Consider the following 18423-nt stretch of genomic DNA (forward strand, 5'->3'; position numbering starts at 1 on the left):
ACAGCACAGCTGTCTGGTTTGCTCATGACATCCCGGGGACATTCAGGAAGTGAACTAGGAATGCAACCCCCATTGCTTACCATTCGCTTTGCAGTTTGTAACTTACATTTTCTGGCTTTCTGTTTGCTGGCTTTATTTGCTTTCGGCTGTTCAGCTTGAGTTCATCCCTTCCGTTGCCCAACCTTATTTGCTGTATTCTTCAGCAAACTTCCTTTCTGTAAACAGGCCTTTAAACCTTGTTCTTATCTTGTCAAATTTGATGTGCTTTCAAAGACAGAGGTCTAATGTCAAGCTCTCTCTTCCAAGGGAGCTTGGTATTTTCTTTTCTTTCTCTGACTTCAAAGTGAGAGTATTTATGTGACAATCTTGATGAGTACCAATGGGAGAGGAAAGGGTGTAGGATATTTTTTTCTAGTGCCAAACAGCAAACATAAATGAGCTGCGGTGATGTTTCAGAATATATATCAGAATTAGTACAAGTGAAGCACGTTTTTGTAATTCTGAAGTGTGATAGAAACAAATATTTGAATATGATCAAAATACCACTATAAACTAGGTGTTGACATTTGCACACATTATCATTTGTGTGCAGTAAAACCATATTTTGGTGCAAATGTAATGGTCATTTCAATTGAAAATGTGTTATCTGTAAAGGCAGTGTGCTACCACATCATGCATACTTCACACTCCACCACTCCACTTTATGCCTTCCACTGCATTATATGACTCACTTCACTGTACACCAATCTACCCCATTACACTGTACACCACTCTACCCCATTACATTGTACCCCACCACACTCCACTCCACTCCATGCCACTAACTGTTAGCCATGCTTAATAGCAGCCACATTGATGTACATAATGGCAGAAACTCATTGCCAAAGCCAATGGGTCTCGCGTATGTGTCCTTTTTCTGGGCCACATATTACAATGGTGGTCTTTGTATGCTAGAGATGAAGAAGAATAAAATAGATAAAAATGCTTTAAAATATAAGTTACATGTGTATCCAGGTATTTTCGTATAGCTATCAGTAAGCATATTTGGACTTGCGGAAGTCATTTATACTGGGAAAGGTAATCTAGAGTATCATGCTCGGTGTTGTCAGTAAAACAACCAAAGAGGGATGAAAAGTCCCTTCATGACATGGAGACTGTAGAAACCTATCCGTTTTCCAGGTCCCTCGTGCAGCAAGTTGAATTTCCTTGGCTATATAGTAGTAATGTGTGTATTTCATTATAACAGATGAAAACACTGAGGCTTGCACCAGCTGGATCGCAGGAGGGTGTGGGGCAAGGGGAATGGTCGGAATGGGTTTCCTTACATCTCAATTCACATCTCTGTGTGTGTACTTTGATCCCAAACGTAATAAATGTGGTGCGGCACTCGGTACTGTGTGAGCGCGAACACCAAAGATGTCATGAAGGTTATCACCACCACCTGTAATCCATAGATGAACACGTGCCTAGTCTGGACACAGCTGATACTTTTTTTTATTCAGTGTAACGTATGATTGCCGGTGATCACATCTGACTCAGCAGCCCCAGGCTCCAGACAGTGGTCTACGGTGCCGATTTCCTAAGTGTTGACTGAACATATCTTTGACATTCTATGTTCGCCCTAGCGGTCGTGGACTAAAATTACATCTGATAGTGCTCAAGAACCCTAGGTTTGAGAAGTTTGAGAAAACATAAGTTTTGCCTCGGGAATAATATCTTAAATTTACAGTCTTTGCTTCCCATATTTCACCTGCAGCGCACTGTCAAAATAGTTGACGCAAGAGCTGCTGGAGACATTGCATAAGTTGGTCGGGGAGCACCGTAAGTAACCCCTTCCACTTGTTCATTAGTATTCCTTCCTGAGACTTCAGCATCACTAGGATAGACGGATCCCTCTGAATTTGCCTGGCATGGTTGCCAGGAGTACACTGCGCCTCTCATTCTTTATGGGTTGCAAGCCTACAAAGGCAGAGGCTTTTCGCCGCAAGTCGGCTTTGTATAGGAAAAGATTAGGATAAAACCACCTGTCATTACTGAGGAGTATTTGTTGTTTGAGTGCTCTGATAGGCGCAAGGTCAGCGGTTGGCGTGCCTCGTGCGGTTGATCATGTTGACACTGCTTCCAAATGTGGACGTGCAACAGCAAAAACCATAGTACCATTCTTACCGTGGAATGACTGTTGTAGTTGCTGTCAGATCTAAGTGGTATTTGCACCTTCAGCCTTCGCTTCAGTGGAAGTTGCTTTGAGGTTGGTCAATGCAGGGTGCTTTAAGGCTGGTCAGTGCTGGGCAGGGTGTAGGGGAATTGTTATTGTCTTTAATTAGCTGATCCTAGTGCTATGCTAGTCATTCTATTCAACCACTTATATCGGCATACAAGCAAAACACTCATGCCCTCACTTGAAAGTCACTCTCTGCTCCTGTGCATCATTTGACATACTTGGGCCTCGTTCTTGCAGTGATGTTCTAAACGCGATTAGTCACTATAAGTGAGATCCAGGCCTTTCTTCTCAAAAGTGTTGGCATGCATGTGACAAAAGTTTGAACCGCCATGTGTGGTCATTCCACATGGGTAAACTAATTTCCCTGCAAAATATTGTGATGACAAAGAAAACAAGCATTTACAATGCAATGGGTCTCGTATTATGTCGAAAATGAAAACAAGTGGATTTTAAAAGGCAAGCCCACGAACCAATGAAAGTCACTAATGTAACATGGGTGTGGTTACAATCCCCGTAAAGAGAGATTCTAAGAGGGGCTTTGCGCTCCCCCCTAAAAATCATATACACAGCCTAACCCACCTTCCTGAGTAGGTTACCACCTCTAGGATCTTATATGTGGGTGGTTTGTAACGCTGTATTAGCCATCACAGAAATAAAGTTTATTACATTGTGCTGTTCAGGTACATATATACAGGTGTTTATTCCGGCATTCTTGGCATTGAATAACAAAATTGCATTGCCGCTAGTTTGCATTGTCTACAGGACCAACTTTACCTGATTATCCTAGAGAAGGTACGATTCGGTCATTTACAAATCCTCCTCAAACCAACACAATGCAGTATACCAGTATATTTCAAATCAGAGGGTAGAGCACCAGGAATGTTATGCTATATTATGTTATGCTATTTATAGGTATGTTATGTTATTTGGCCTTTTCATAGCGCACAACTGTCTCTAGCGTGGCACTGTTTTACACTAACTGCAATCGCAGGTGGACCTATATGTTTGTTTGGAACATTTTGTGGCTGTAGTATGACAAATGTGGGATAAGTTGGGTGAGGTCTTGCCATGAGATCTAGTCATGTAGAGTGAACCTGACACTGCTGGTATTCATGCCAATGTTTATAGAGGTATGTGAGGGTAAGGAACGTTTCGTACATCATTTATCCTGTGTAACTCATGGAAGAATAGTTGCATGGTAGATGTGTTATTCTCTCCTGGTTAGAGTGATAGTGAAACCCAAGGAAGCAAGTTAATTTCACAGTATATGGGTCTGTTGGATCTAGACTACAGGCATGGTAGTCAGAGCTCAAGAAGATCCACTTACACCACAAGATTTGTCAGTGGAGAGTCTGCTGCTTCACCCAGAAGCTGTAAAAGCACAGTCCAAGAAAATCTAGGAACCATGAAAATCCCATTAAAGTGTACATGGGGTTCATCCAGGTATGGTTCAAAGAGCAACCCAAGAAAATCAAGAAACACCCCAAGACGCCTCGCTATACTCTGCATGGGTCCATCCAGACATGGACGGAAAGCAAAACCCAGGTTACTATAGGCACTGATTGTGCCTACCAGAGGCTCATAGAGATGATATAAATAATCTCTGTTCAAGGCAAATTACCAACCTGCATATTTCTTAGGCAGCCCAGTTGGGAGAGGAAGTGCCCTGGATATAGCTTCCTCACCACAACTCTGTGGGGAAAGTTGTCCGTCATATGTGGTAAACAATTTAGCTAGATGTGGTGATCAGGTATAGTAGTGAGTGGACATTTACAAGAGTGCATTTGGGCTACTGAGCACATGTTGCGGCATGTCCTCATCTAGTGGATGCAAAAGGGTACGGAAGGCTAAAAGACAGTAGTGTGATCATGGAAGAAGGAATGATGGATAGGGAGTGAGTGGGCCCAGACAAAGGATGCTATTAGGAGGAAGGTCACACTGTTCCTGAGCAAAAAAGGAAAGTGGTCAGTTACTCAGAGCTTGTGATATCATTGAGGTACTCCCCATGCAGCCATGTCCTTTAAAGTGGTAATTTATTACTTGTTTGACTTCCATGAGCACCTTTAGTTTGTTCATATGTCAAATCGATTGCTCAAGTTCCAGTTAGTATTCTGCCTTTTGACAGAACTTTGTACCCTGAGCTGTTGCCTGTAGTTAGACTATTTGCAAGCATTCCTCTCATCACCTTTTGTGTGCTTGATGTAACCCTCTAGGTGGCTATGGGTATACCTGTGCTTGAATCCCGTTCTTGAGTTGCGTGCTCACTGTGCCACTGGAACCAAGCTGCACCTGACTGAAGAGGCCCAGTCAGGGCAAAACCAGTCATGAGTGGCTTGTGACCCGGTAGAAGGAGGACCTAGTCTGGCAGTTCGAGCTGGACTGTTCCTTCTGGAGCAGGACCAAAGCTGATTTGCATATGGGTGGTTTAATCTGAGGTGGCATGGAGGGCAAACAAATTATGGGTTGAAATGCTACCCGGAGTGATTGCCAGTGGTTAGGCTATTCGCAAACATTTCTCCCTTCACCTTTTGTGTAGTTGAACTCTCTCAGACTTCACCAAACTGCACCAAACAGCTACATTTATTTTGCTTATATCCATACCATAGTTTTGCTCAGTTTAGTCACTAGTGACCAAAGTCTTACTGGGTGTGATGTTGATCGCTGAAGGTTGGCATTTGTATCTTTTTCGATAGTGCTCAAGTACAGTTTCCTGGGTATTTTTTTAATTGTTCGTTCTCTATTTGCCCTGTTGGGTCAGATCATCCTTCGGCACCCTTAAGACATAAAATGTGCTGTGAGGGAATATTTTTTGGAGTAAACAAGTGCAAAATTCTAGACTAGTGGGGTTTCTCTGAATAGCAAGAGATTCCCATCAAAAGTGAGTAGGTTGTCTAATCCAGAACGTGAGAACACAAATGGGGTGCCTGTTGACTGTGCACCTGCTATAACGTTGCCATTGAGCCCCGGTGACTCACCTGATCCGGTTGTGGCAGATTCTGGTACTAGGATATGAAAATAATGATAAGAGCAGATCCGAACAGTTGGGCATTGTAATGGATGTCCTCCCCCAGGAAATGAGAAGCTCCCGCCCACACCTAATCATTCCATCCCCTGCCGACCACCAAGTCATTTATTCATTTGTCTCCTGCTTTCATAAGCAATGACCTTCCAGCCTTTTTCGTTTATCTTCTTCAGCTTTTTTTGATATTGAAGTCATTAACGAAAGGCAATTTTGCAAAAAGTAGGTACCTTTCATAACTGAATTAAATTACCAACACTGTATCAAGATTAGGATATGCCGTTCACTTAGGTGTTTACCTTGAAACGTCCTCGTGATTGAGGAGTATGGAAAACCCATGTGGATGGGATGGCTGTGTGGTTGTGTATTTCTTTCGGTGTATCCTTCTCACACCTTCCACTAGGACGACCTTCACAAATTCACATCTTTGCCAGGTTATCATGCAGCTGCTTAGAAATGGCCGATCTGTGCCCTGCGGAAGCACTTGACATTGGTGATCAGGCCTCTACAAACAATATTGGCTTTTGCCCGATTGCTGCTTGCTTCAGACTTCCTTTTCGAGTGATTCATGCTGTTGCCACATACAACTCCAAAAGTGTTGCAGTTGAAGACCAGGCACTGCGTATCTGTTGTCAAAATTAAGTTGGGGATGTTGGTGCATGGCAATCCTCCACCTCGCTGAAGAAAGGGAAGTTATAAACTTGGAAACAAAATGGAACACTTTTAAATAAATCTGCCTGGCGATTGCTGCGTTTTAGAGAGAGTAAGACACACACAATTCAAAACGATACTTTGCTGGACGGCAGCATGAACCGTTCGCTGTAACGTGCAACTGATTAGCAGCCCTGGCGCCCACGGCTGGAAACTCCTGCAGCGTGGGCCGTGGCGGCGGCGAGAGGAGCGCTGCGAAGTTAGTCACCCCTGGGGCGGGGGGAGGGATGACTAGAGCGTCCAACGGTCGTGGTTCCGAAGGCGGAGAGTTTGGGCAAAGCAGCGGCGAGGGCGACCGCAGCAAAGAAAGTTAAGATGGAAATATGGAAATGAACAGGTTTTATGAGGTCCCGGTCTTTGGATAGATGGCGAGGCAAGCCGCAAATATAAAGCAAATCTAAGACTTCTTCGTTTCCAGAGGCTTTGTTGATAACCCTGGAAGCTCGTACAATGGTAATACTGCACGCCCTGCCCTGCTTCTTATATGCATTGTGCGTCACGTCTTGTAGAAAGAATATTGCGCTTTGTGCAAGAGCTTGCGGCATCGGCACGATTGGACGACCCACCCCGACGAAGCAACCAGGTTACAGCACTAATTGTGTAAACGAAAAAATAACAGTGGATAACTACAGGCCCATTCGTCCAAACGCATCTACCGAGTTAAACATGCCGGTTACATTGAATTCCTCTCAGCGAAATACATTTGAATTTTCCAGGTTTCTGAATATTTCAACAGAAGGAATTTCAAAAGAACATATTCCCACCACAATGTTTCAGTTCCACCATCCTTGGGTAGTACAGTCTTGTAGAAGTTTGATGTGTTCCTGATTTTTGACCTGGCTGGATTGGTTGTAGTTTTCTTAATATACAATAAAAACAGGTATATTATGAGTGTTGATGTCCAGATATACTCTGATTGGCCACTCTGGAACATGGCCACTGCTGTCATGACTGTAGTGTCTGATAGGATCCCCCATGTATACTCAATGTCTGATCACCCATGTCTTGGTATGTCAGAGGTAAGGGTGATCCCTTTTGGTAGCCACATTGTCGCTGACACTTGTGAGCACCCAGCAGAAAAGTGCCCTCCAGAAGGATCCCCCAGGAGGATAAAAAACAAAAGCCAAAAACCTCCAGGAGATGATGGTGCTCCTGGGTGTTGTAGTCAAGGTACAGAGGACCATAGAAGACAGCCAGACTGGAAACAGCAAAGACAGGTGCAGGAACCTGAAGGACGATGGACTGGAAGAAAAGGGCTTGAGCTGTAACAGCTGAGAGCTGGGACCAGGAGTAAGCTAACACAACAAGGTAACCTGAAGCGTTGCGATGCACTGACCATTAAAAAAAATAAACCCTCTCTTAAGTAGGCTCTGAACAGGAAGCAGAATAGAATCACAGATAAGCCTCCATAACTGTTTGGGATAAGATAGGAATAGAAATGGTGCCAGCCATCTTAGATTTGGCGATACATATTCCTCCACAGCCCTTACAGGGGGATTCTGGAACGAAGACTTGGCTGGTAGAAAGGCCCCGCAGGAACTGCCTGGCCCTCCATGGCCAAGAATATCCCCCCACAAGGTGTACACTAATGGACCAAATGTGAGGTAAAGCTGCTGGTGAAAGCGCTGGTCTGTTGGTGCGGCGTCAGAACAGAACCTGCTCACGCTGCAAGGAGGTTGCGTGTCCCGCTCTCTCAGGTAGATTGGGACAGGCGCGAGTGGCGCAACAACTGAGTCCTGAAAATTAATTAAACAATATAAAAGGAGCCAGGGTGAGCACACCCTGGCCTCAAAGAGCACGTGTTGGAGAAGGTTGAAGGGGGGGCAAAGGGTCCCTCAACCTGTTGATTGGCTGGCCACATCCATGACAATATGCTGTGGCAGCCATTACAAGACTGAGGGTCGGGGCCCCCACTGAAATGCGTTGTAGTGAATTGCAGATTTATTTTCAGGACCACAAAAAAGGAGCAGACATAGAGAGTGATAACACATTTTGATCATTATATAAATCATTTGTTGTTGGTACCACACTAAGTGTAGTGTTTTCTAAGGTGGTTGTACCCAGTGAAAAAATTGCTGGGATTTGATGAACCATGCAATCTGCTTCCCTTTATTTTGCTTGCCTTTGCCCATGTACATTACTTCTCTGCCTTTTGGCTAGGCTTGTGCTATAGAAATACCATATACATACATACATTTGAGAGAACACTGTTTTCTCTCATGATCTCCTCATGGGGTTATGGAAGGTGCTTCAGAGGCTAAATCGAGAGCACATATTCTATAAATGCACACTATCTTCCTCAGCCATGTGAAAATAAAGTATATGATTACTAAAATATGTACATCTAACAGAATCAGCAGCCTGTTAGTTGATTCCCCAATGTGCTACTGCAGCTTCCCACAGTGCTCCAATAAAGAACTATGGTGCTAGCATTTGTATTTGTGACAAAAGTGTGACACACCAGAAGTCATCTCAAGGAAAATAAACCAATGCAATTTAAAGTGTTTCCATTAGAAGTGAACAAAATGATGGGGCTTGTCTTGTCATAGAAATGGTGGCTAGTGTTCTAGCGGGCTAAAATTAGGGTACATTTTCTGTGAGTTCTCAAATGTGTTTCTCATCCATGTCAGTAAAACATTCTGACATGCAGACTGAAATGTATTTTCAAAAACTGAACATCCTGAGAGGATTCGTTTTTGTCATAGAAATTATGGTTAGTGTTCTAGAAAGATAAAATATGGACAGGACTGGCGGTGGGAGCACAACAGACTGTGGAGTACGGGAGGGGGCAGGGGAACACACATAGACAACTGAGGGCATGGGGGTAGGGGGAAAGAACAGCAAGCTGGCCGCGCAGGGCAGACAGGAGGAGCAGCACAACAGACTACTGCGGGAAAGAGGCTAACGGGCAAGGGCACCACATGGATAATGGAGGACGGGTGGCTGGGGGAGGGACAGCAGGCTGACCTGTCAGCAGAACGCCTTCTTAAGTGTTCCTAACTTTTTTCTTTGTAACCATAGGAACTGGTTAGCAGACATTGTGAAGGTCCCACCTAAAGTGTCAGGATTTATCAGGATTTCTGATTTGCTCAGACTTACAAACCTTTCTAATTTAGACCTCTTTCTGCTAAACTGTGCCAAATGTGTTTTCAGTTGTGTGCTGATGAAATCCTGTACCGCAGTTTTACTGGAAATAATAATTTCCGTACTCCTCAAGTAAAACAAAGAGAGAAAAGCTGCAAAAACGTTAACTCGTGGTGCGGGCATCTGCGTGCCTGTATGTATTGAATGAGTCTTAAATCAAGGACGGCGATTGCTGTTTGGATGTAATGGACATTTAGCGCCCTCTGCTGCCATATCTATTGTATAGTAGTTAGTTATCCATGTATGACTGCTGCACTGCGAACAGTGGAACCGGGGCAAGTATCTGTGGGATGACATTTTTCTAACATTTTGTTTGACTGTGTTAAACTCGTCAACATTTTAAGGCCAGTGACTAGAACTCATTTATAGCGTTCTAAACAACATAAAAAATATGTGCTGTTCTTTTGTACCCACTAAATGAGCTTTATGTTTACCTTCTTTTCCAAATTCAGTTAAAAACAGCCATAAGTTAATACGTTGCTTGTTGATCAGGGATATCTTATTGGTAGACACTTCATGATCGATATCTCAATTTCCAGCTGTAGCTGTTACCAGTGAGGACAGGCGCTTTCCTAGAAAAACTATTTTACTTATATGTACAAATTAGTAAAACATATTTTACATATTTTACTTTCATTAGAAGAGCTTACCTGTTAGAAAGGCTGCTTAAGGCTTTGACTTTTTTGGCACACATATATAACTTAATCACGTTTGGTTACACAAAGACTGTTGCAGTAATAAAAAATCCTTCTCTCGATGATTGTGTTGTGTATTTTTCACCTAGCACGTTGAAGATTTGCTGAACATCTTCGCTCCGGCACCGGAGGTGGCTCAGAAAGACAGCACCTGGGAAATCCCACATTATGTCCACTTCTACGATGGCCAGGGAGTTACAGCTAACATCAGCCCAGAGCACAGAGTTGATGACGTTTTGTGTAGGGCATGCCAGGTACAGAAGAGCATGTGCATTTCGCTGAATTGAGTTGAAATTAGCTCCGAAGAGCATTTTATATTTCATTAAAACAAAGGCCACCTTTGTAAGCGCTTAGAGGTCCTCGTAAATCCCCATTTGAAAGGAAAGAGTGTATTTGCATAGCCTGGAATTACAAGGGATACAACCAGGCTCGGATCCAGGAATTTATATCTGGATGGGCAAAGGGTGCGTTTGGTTGGGTCAGTGTGTGCCCAATTTTCGACAGGGTCAGCGTTTGGGTGGGTCAGATTGTGCCCAGGTTGCCTACAACCTGGGCTCTGGTGCCGCTGCACCTGCTGCAACATTGGCAGGTAACCCCCTGTCTCCTCTTCTCCAGCACACACCTCCCCTTTGCAGCTTGCTTCAGGCATGAGCTATGCTCGCCACTGGGCTGTTTTCTTTTTACGGGCATGCCCAGTTTTATCTCAGACAGTAGAAAAATAGGGAAAATCATCTAAAGGCGGTATTTTCCTCCATTTCAGTGCACAGTAAAACAGCTATTATTAAAAAATTGCACTATAAAATGTATTCTAGAGATTTCATATTTCCCTCTGACTGATAATTAAAGCGAACCAAAGTGAAATAAAAAATCACATTTGCCGACTTGGAAGAAGCACTTAACAAGTCTCTGTGGCCTCTTTTGCTGTTACTGGGAGGGCAAAAGGTCATGTTTGGCTGGGCCTGTCCCACCCTCTAGAACCGGACCTGGATACAACATTACTGCATTCCTGGTATATTCCACAACATTTTGAGAACTAAAATCAGGTGAAATTTCTGCGTGGGAAAACACCCAAAACACGGAGAATTACCCCAGCATTTATGTGCTGTATTCCATATTCTGGGAGTAATTTCCCATTTCTCAGGTAGCTTTCAAAATCAAACAGTTAATTTACGACTCCCAAAATGCTTGATACTTGTTATATTGATAATTTTGGGGGCAGGAATATCGATGTGGAATTTCCACATGACTCAGAAAGGAACCTCAAGTATGCAATACCAGTGAGCATCTCAAACACAATGGTTTGGAGAAACAATATTTAACTGTGCATGAACAGTGCTTATTTGTTCTGGTGGTTGCAGGAGGGACCCACCAGCTCTCAATTTTGAGGACCGGCAATTATTTCTCGTCATCAGACTTTGATCCAGTGCAAGGTAGAGAAAACACAGAGGTAAATAAGGAAGAAGAGAAAACAGGAACATTGTGACACAGAAGACAGGAAATAAAATTAACTGGAAAGAGTGAAGTTAAGGGGCAGGGAGTGTCTAGTGATGGGTGAAAGAGGCATGCGTTGAAATCAAGACAACAAGGTTTTGGAATTCAGCTCCCTGACATTTGATGGCACCGGCTGTGGCTTCTGAGTACAGCTTTGGGCCCCAAACTTTTTGTTTAACAAATTCAGCACTGGGTATGAGGAAAGAGACAAGATGGGTGTACCCTCTGATTTAAGACATGCAAAGAAGCTAAAACTGTAATCTGCACATCACTCTACGGGAGACTTGACCTGCTAATAAAGCTGTGATACTATGATATTTCATGCGTCTGGGTAAAACGAAACCACCAAGTACTGACACTGGCCATTTGCAGTTTCTTAATTGGCTTCAGTTGTGACGGCCTCATTTCATCTTTATTTCTATTCTGTATTTTTGCACATTTTTTCCCCTTTGGTTTTAAAAGTTCATTTGGAAACTCATAAGCAGTGTTTTGGTGTACATAAGATTGTCACCTATGTCCTATTGGGATTCATTCCCTTGATTCTATTGGAGAGCCACTGAAACCTTGTGTCCTGTTATTGATGCACTACGTCTGCTTGTATTTGAAACTGTTTACATTGCACCATCTGTATATGGTAGAGATATGAACAATAAATTCTAAGAACCAAAGCAAGACAGGCAAAACACAGGAATGTGGAAAAAACAGGAAAATGTTGCATTTTATCAAATATATGAGTTGCAACCATGCTCTCTGATCCTACAGGCCCGAGAGCTGGACCCCAGCCAACACTGTCTCCACCTCAGAAGAACTGTTGACGAGAGGCTGACCTACAGCATCCCTTCTCCAGATGAACGCCTTCAAGACCAGGCAAGTACTAATAGCCTTTCTCTTTTGAAATTTAGTTTCATCTTAACTTGTTACATTTTATAACAGTTTAAAGTCCTTGCGCGTAATTGGGTCTTGGGTAAACAAACAAAGATGCATGATTTATTCACGTGGATTAGGGAAAATAATAGTTTACTCAATTCTTCCCTTACCACAGTATTAGGGACACAATGTATTGTGGTTCTGGGGCATGCGCATGCAGTAAATATGCCATGAAACTGAGCAATTGAAAACACGCTAGTACTACTGCCAAATAAATATTCCACATATGCAGAATCTAATGGAGAGCTTTCATATGATTGATATATTCTTCTTGAGAGATGTAGCTGGTTTTCTTGAAATAACTCAGCACCTGAAGGAGAATGTACCTCTGAAAGCAAAGCAATGCTCGAACATCTCCAGAGAGGAAGCAGGTTTCCAAAGGTTGACAAGATTTCATGGTACCCATGGCATAACACACTGTGACTGTGAAGAGCTGGGTGTTCATTGATTTGCACAGGAGTTGATCAACTGGCATGAACAAGTTAAGAGACTTGTGTAGCTCAACTCTTTGACCTCTTGAGTGCACAGGGATTTATAATAGATGCCCATTTTCATTTTCTGTTGAAAGTGAAGTGTTTAATCTGAGTTTGGGAGTGCCATGTAGCACCTTTTATGGCTGAGGTTCTAAGACTGTGAACAATCTGCTTCCTTTGCAGCTTGTTCAGCATATCAGTAGTAGGTTTTGGTTGCTTGAGTGCAAGAAGGTCCCATAGTTTTAGTGTTGTCGTTTGCTGCTGCTGTATTTTAGTGGTTAGCTAAATTTTGGCTGTGGACGGGGTGCCCATGAGGTGATACGAGCATCGAAGAGGGGCTATGTAGCAAGTGTATGAATTCTTTCAGGTGACCAGGCTGTCCGTGACATTTCGGACCACTTAAGGGAGTGAACGTAGGATGAGCTGGCATAGTTAACACAAAAGCTGACGGTTATTCAACTCAAAGCAGTCAAGCCTATAGAAGGGGATGAAAAGCAATAGCATAATTTGTGCTATTAAAGTAATTTAAAATAATTTTATTTGGCTGGTGGGATTTGATGAGTTAACTTACACAGCCCAACTTCCTATTGCTGGCACTTGCAACTGCTACTTTTTTACCACGTGAAGGGGGGGGGGGCGTTAACTGTTATCAGATGTTAATTCGATTGCAGAGTTCAAATGAGATATCTGTAGGAATTCTTAACAGTGAAGTATGGTGCATTGCATGTTAGAGAATACTGAACAGTTATTCAGCAGATGGGCCGGGAATTACCAAAGAACCTTCAAGGATTCAGTTAGAAAAACTTTCTTTCTCGTACACTCTTGTTTTACAGGCCATTAAACTGTTCTCTCAGTTCCGTCTCGTAAAACCGTTTTTCCTAGTTCGAACATGTTCACTGCCTTGCAAACCAGGCCAAGATAAGCTTTAAATTTGGGAGTTGTTTTTAGGTAATTCATCAATGAACATCGGTTAAAAGAAGAGTGTCAAAGATTGTGAAGCTGCAAGTGTTAGCATGATTGTGATCAAACCAAGTGAAACCTCTGTGGGTTTGGAGATAATATTACTCACTCTTTATTAAAATAATGATTCTAAGTTTCTGTCACTTTCTGAAGACGTCTTGCCTACACTGCCCTTTCATTGATGCAATTTCTTGTCTCTTCTGTTGCTGGCTGCATTCAAGCGTGGGTTCTTGCTTTGCCTTGAAGATGTGTTTCACTGTGGTTAATCTGTTCGAGTGATACCTGCAGCCAGAAAATAGTGGAGTATGTGTTATATAACCATTTGTTCTCTCTTACAGATCTTTGATGAAATAGAAATATTTCCTTTAAATGTTAATCACATCCACCTCACGAAGACAGGAAGTGCAACTGATTTTGGTAAGTTATGTGAATGTCCTACGTGCAGTGTTCCACCTTTACTCAAAACATGCAGAGGAGCTCAGTCTACCCTTTCGGGTGAGCAGGGAGCGACCAGTTGCCATGTTTCTTTCTCCCCGCCTCGCTTTTCTATTTAAATGCATGTTTGCGCACTGTTTCGCTCCTTCCCATGTTTTGTTATGTTATTTGATGCTGTCATATCTTATGCTGTTATCTTATGATATGTTATGTTCTGAACATTTGTATAGAGTGTCTCCGCCATTTGTATCATTCCTTTGGACTTACAGCATGCGTCTGCCTGTCAAGACTCTGGTATTCTCATTGACCAATTTCAAGGTGGTCTTTGGACATAGTGCTTGGTTATGCTTGGTGTTGTTTGTAATGAATCAAATTGTGTAGTGCTAGCTAGGTAGAGCTAACTAATATCTTGTTTAGTAATGGCTCATATTGAACAGTAGCCGGATAGATACTTTATAGATTTGATTATACTCAAGAAAAATAATTTTCTCACCAAGAAAATTAACTTAGCTAAAAACTTGTCAAAAGACCTTTTTAAAACTGTTAAAATTCTTTCTGGGTCTAATTCAACAAATGCCCTGATGCCTAGTCAATCTTCTTGCGATAAAATAGCCAGTTGTTTCAAAAGAGGGGAATTTGACTATAGTTTCAATGTTAATGCCTCTGGATCTGGTATCAAAATTCCAGCCACATGGAATACTAAGTTGGTGATCTTTCCCCTGCTTACTGAAGGTGTGATTAAACGTATAAGTGACACTAAGTCAGGGGCCCCTTCTGACCCCTGTCCTCCTAAATGTCTCCATGAAATTGTGAGGACTGTGACACGTCCTCTCACTTCCCTTCTGAATAACATTATCTTGTCTGGACAATTTCCAAATAATTGGAAAAAGACCTCCATATTCTCTTTGTTAAGGAAAGTGAGTCTCAGTCCTAAGGAAGAAATAAGTTAACGCCTGATTTTTCTCTTGCCAATGCTGTTGAACGTCCCCAAAAAGCATCTTAATGCTGTACCCTCCGATTACTTTGATAAAAATGGAGTCTTAGTTGGTACCAGTATGGTTTTAGAAAAAAACAGAGCTCAGAATCAGCTTTGGTAGTTGCCACTGAGGAGATCAGATCTATCAAAGACAATGGAGGGAAGGTTGTCTTGATCCTTTTAGACCTATCTGTAGTCTTAGACATGGTGAGTCACTCTGTCCTCTTAGATCAATTAGAGGAGATAGTTAGAGCCATTTCACTCTTTTCCTACTAACAGAGAGCAATCCGTCTCCCTGGGAGGGTTCACTTCTAAACCGTTCTCACTGCCCTGTGGGGCTCCTCAGGGGCCTTTAGTGAGCGCCACGCACTTCAATGTGTAAGTTGTTCCTTTAGCCAGGAGGATCCATTCCTTTGGCTTTTAGGATATTTCTTATGCTGATGACACACAAATTGTGGGGACATTTTCTAATGATGTTGAGGATGTTTCACAATGCTTCAATATTTGCATGAACGAAGTTGTCTGTTGGATGAGACATAACTCCCTCAAATTAAATTTGGATAAAACCGAGATCCTCCTTTTGGGAAAGGACGTTTGCTTTTGGGACTCATCTTGGTGGTCACAATACTTAGGCCCTCTTCCTTCTCCAATTCCAAAAGTCAGGAATTAGGGAGTGATTTCAACACTTGTCTTACATTCTCTAATCAGATCAACATGCTCTTACCCTCTTGTTTTTGCCTTTTAAGAATGTTGAGGAAGATTCCTCCTTTTAGTTCTTTCAACCCTCAGAAATCAGTGTCACGGCACTGATACTCTCCATGTTGGATTATTATTGTAATGCCCTCTGTGTGGGCAAACAGCAACGTTTCATGAACAAACTTCATATATTACAAAATGCAGCTGCTCGTCTTCTTATGAGAATACCCAAAATTAAATCGGTTTCTCACACGTAGGTAGAGCCCCATTGGCTGCCGGTAAAAAAGCGATTTGCTTTTAAAGCATTCTGTATGGCCCATAAATCTCTGCACAATACAGGCCCAGAGTTTATGAGGAAGAAATTCTCATGGTATATGCCCAGGAGAGCTCTTCGATTTGCTGTATCCAAACTGTGATTATCCCCAAATGTAATAATGTTTTTTGGGGTGAGGGGGATGTTTTGTCTTTTCAACGTGCAGGCTCTGGAATAAATTGCCCATCATGTTACAAAATCAGTCCAATCTGACGTGTTTCATAAAACAACTGAAATCCTTGTTCTTTGCACTTCAGTATTAGTTTTAGGTTTCACTTAAATTATTGGTTTTATTTTTCTCTTATATTCTTCCTTCATCGCTTATGTGCTAGCTCCAAGACCCCTTTGGGCATTCGTGCGCTTTATAAATATATATATTTTTAAAAACGTGTAGTGCGGCATGCATAAATGCTTTGCCAGTTGTTTCTTTAGACTAGGTGGAAGATTGTAATTACGTTCATGCTACGGTTACTCTTCAGTGAAGAGGTTTCATTACCTGCTTCATTATTACTCACGTGTGTGGTGGTATTGTTCATTTAACTTGCTCTGATTGGTTGGTGTTTAGATCGGTGAGGGAATAGGGATTTGGTGTCGATGTGGCAATGCTTTGAAAACTCTTTGCCTTTGCTGCCTTGCCACTAAAGCCCTCTCTCGAGCTGAGGCTATAATTCTAGCTTGTGTGGCAGATACAGGTCGGATAGACTGTTTAGGTGAATAGAAATAGCTAGACAGAGCCTTAACCGGGGAGCAGCGCATTATGTATTTATTCTAGAGTTTTCTCAAGCTTCAGCTGTGTCCCCTTGCAGCCAATATATAGCGGTGCAAGGGAAAGTCAGTAGGGCGAAAAAACTCGGAGGAAGTGTCCAAATGAATGCACGTTGAAGCCCCCTACTTCGTATTATGTTAATGCTACCTCTTCCAGCACCAGAGGCCAGATGGAAGTAAGTCAAGACTTCTGTCTTCAGGTGTTTTCTCAGTAAGAGGTTGTTAGGCTCATCTCTCAGGCTGGGGTTTATAGCATTCTGGTCGTACCTGCCTCCTCATTTTTGATGTTTTAAGGTCTGTTGCTGGATTGAGTATCAATTCATTGATCACAGGCTCCATGGTGGAATATAATATGGGACTATGATTTGCCTGAAGTAGGCCTTGTGGACCGTGCAATTGATAGTGGATTCAGTCCTAAATTCCACTAAAAGACAATGGAGGGCTGTCCAGGCAGGTTTCCCATGGTGGCGATTCAGGAGGTTTAGACAAAACATATCTGTTCTGTGGGCTTTGGAATATGCACACGAGGTTTTCTGAGGATTATGTATGAACCAGGTTAGAGTAATCCAGCCGACCTATTACTAAGGCTCTGTCAATTGCGCTCGATAATTTGTTTTCTGTGGAGCAACTTTCTTCCTGAGCATCGTCAATTGACTACAGAGTTAAGTGCGAGAATGGAAGAAATGCTTTGAATGTTTCGCACAGATTTCTTACTTTTAATTTCAGAGATGAAATCCATGGGGAATCAGGACTCCTGGGCCATATAAAAAGGAGGAAGCTTGTCATGGGCACGCCCTCCTGGTACAAGCATCTCTGTTTTAAATCCCTGCAGATGGTATTTTGCTTCATCCAGTGGAAATGTGGTCTGCGCATGTAATGATATTTGTATGGGTCCCTCTTAGTTGTTGGCCAGTCGGATGGCAATTTGAATATCACCAGCGTATATTCTTAAAGGGAAATGCGTACGATTTATGCTGTGCAGCTTGAGAAGAGTTCTCAGGTCTTTTACGTCCTTTTGAGGAAATAGAAGTCTCATAAGTTGCTACTGAACACCACCAGGAATCTACCAGTAGGCAAGGATTCACTTACCACCTCACAGAATAACTGTTGGGTGTGCTCCACCCCTCCAGCCACATGAAATGTACACAAGTGGTGTGAGGGGTAGCCAATGATTCGATGATGATTCGGTCAAAGCAGAGGTGAAAGCAGCGTCTATCCAGTATATACTGTTCAAAACCTGAAACATTAGTCTTTGACCAAGGTGAGGAAGGGGGGTAATGGTGGGGGAGCAGTAAGCGGGGCAACTTTTTTCTCCTTTGAGCGGTTACCTCACTATTGACTAGTTAGCTCACGGCCCTGATTTTGCATCAGTAATTTTTCCAAACTTGCTGACATCATACTCGTACAGCTTCTAATGTGTGGTTTAGAGTTCCGTAATAATAACACCTCAGTGTGCAGTAGGTGCTCTGAAGAGAACATTATTAGGTTTTGACTTCAATTCGATTTCATCAACATTAGATTTCAAACGTATGAGAAGCTTTAAGGGCTTTGATTCTCAACATTTGTGCGTTTTTGTAGACTTGGTATCATCGTTTTT

General features: G+C 42.6%; 1 protein-coding gene across 4 annotated transcripts in view; it reads left to right on the forward strand.

Annotated features, from left to right (window-relative positions):
- TIAM2 (TIAM Rac1 associated GEF 2) overlaps positions 1 to 18423 on the forward strand; it is a 315407-nt gene that overhangs the window by 113663 nt on the left and 183321 nt on the right. For all 4 annotated transcript variants that reach the window (XM_069234637.1, XM_069234638.1, XM_069234639.1 and 1 more), the window contains 3 exons: positions 9880 to 10044; positions 12044 to 12148; positions 13980 to 14058. In XM_069234637.1, the coding sequence (XP_069090738.1) occupies positions 9880 to 10044; positions 12044 to 12148; positions 13980 to 14058 (349 nt within the window). The remainder of the gene's footprint in view (positions 1 to 9879; positions 10045 to 12043; positions 12149 to 13979; positions 14059 to 18423) is intronic.

The sequence above is a fragment of the Pleurodeles waltl genome, chromosome 5 (genome assembly GCF_031143425.1).
Source record: "Pleurodeles waltl isolate 20211129_DDA chromosome 5, aPleWal1.hap1.20221129, whole genome shotgun sequence".
Classification (NCBI taxonomy): domain Eukaryota; kingdom Metazoa; phylum Chordata; class Amphibia; order Caudata; family Salamandridae; genus Pleurodeles; species Pleurodeles waltl.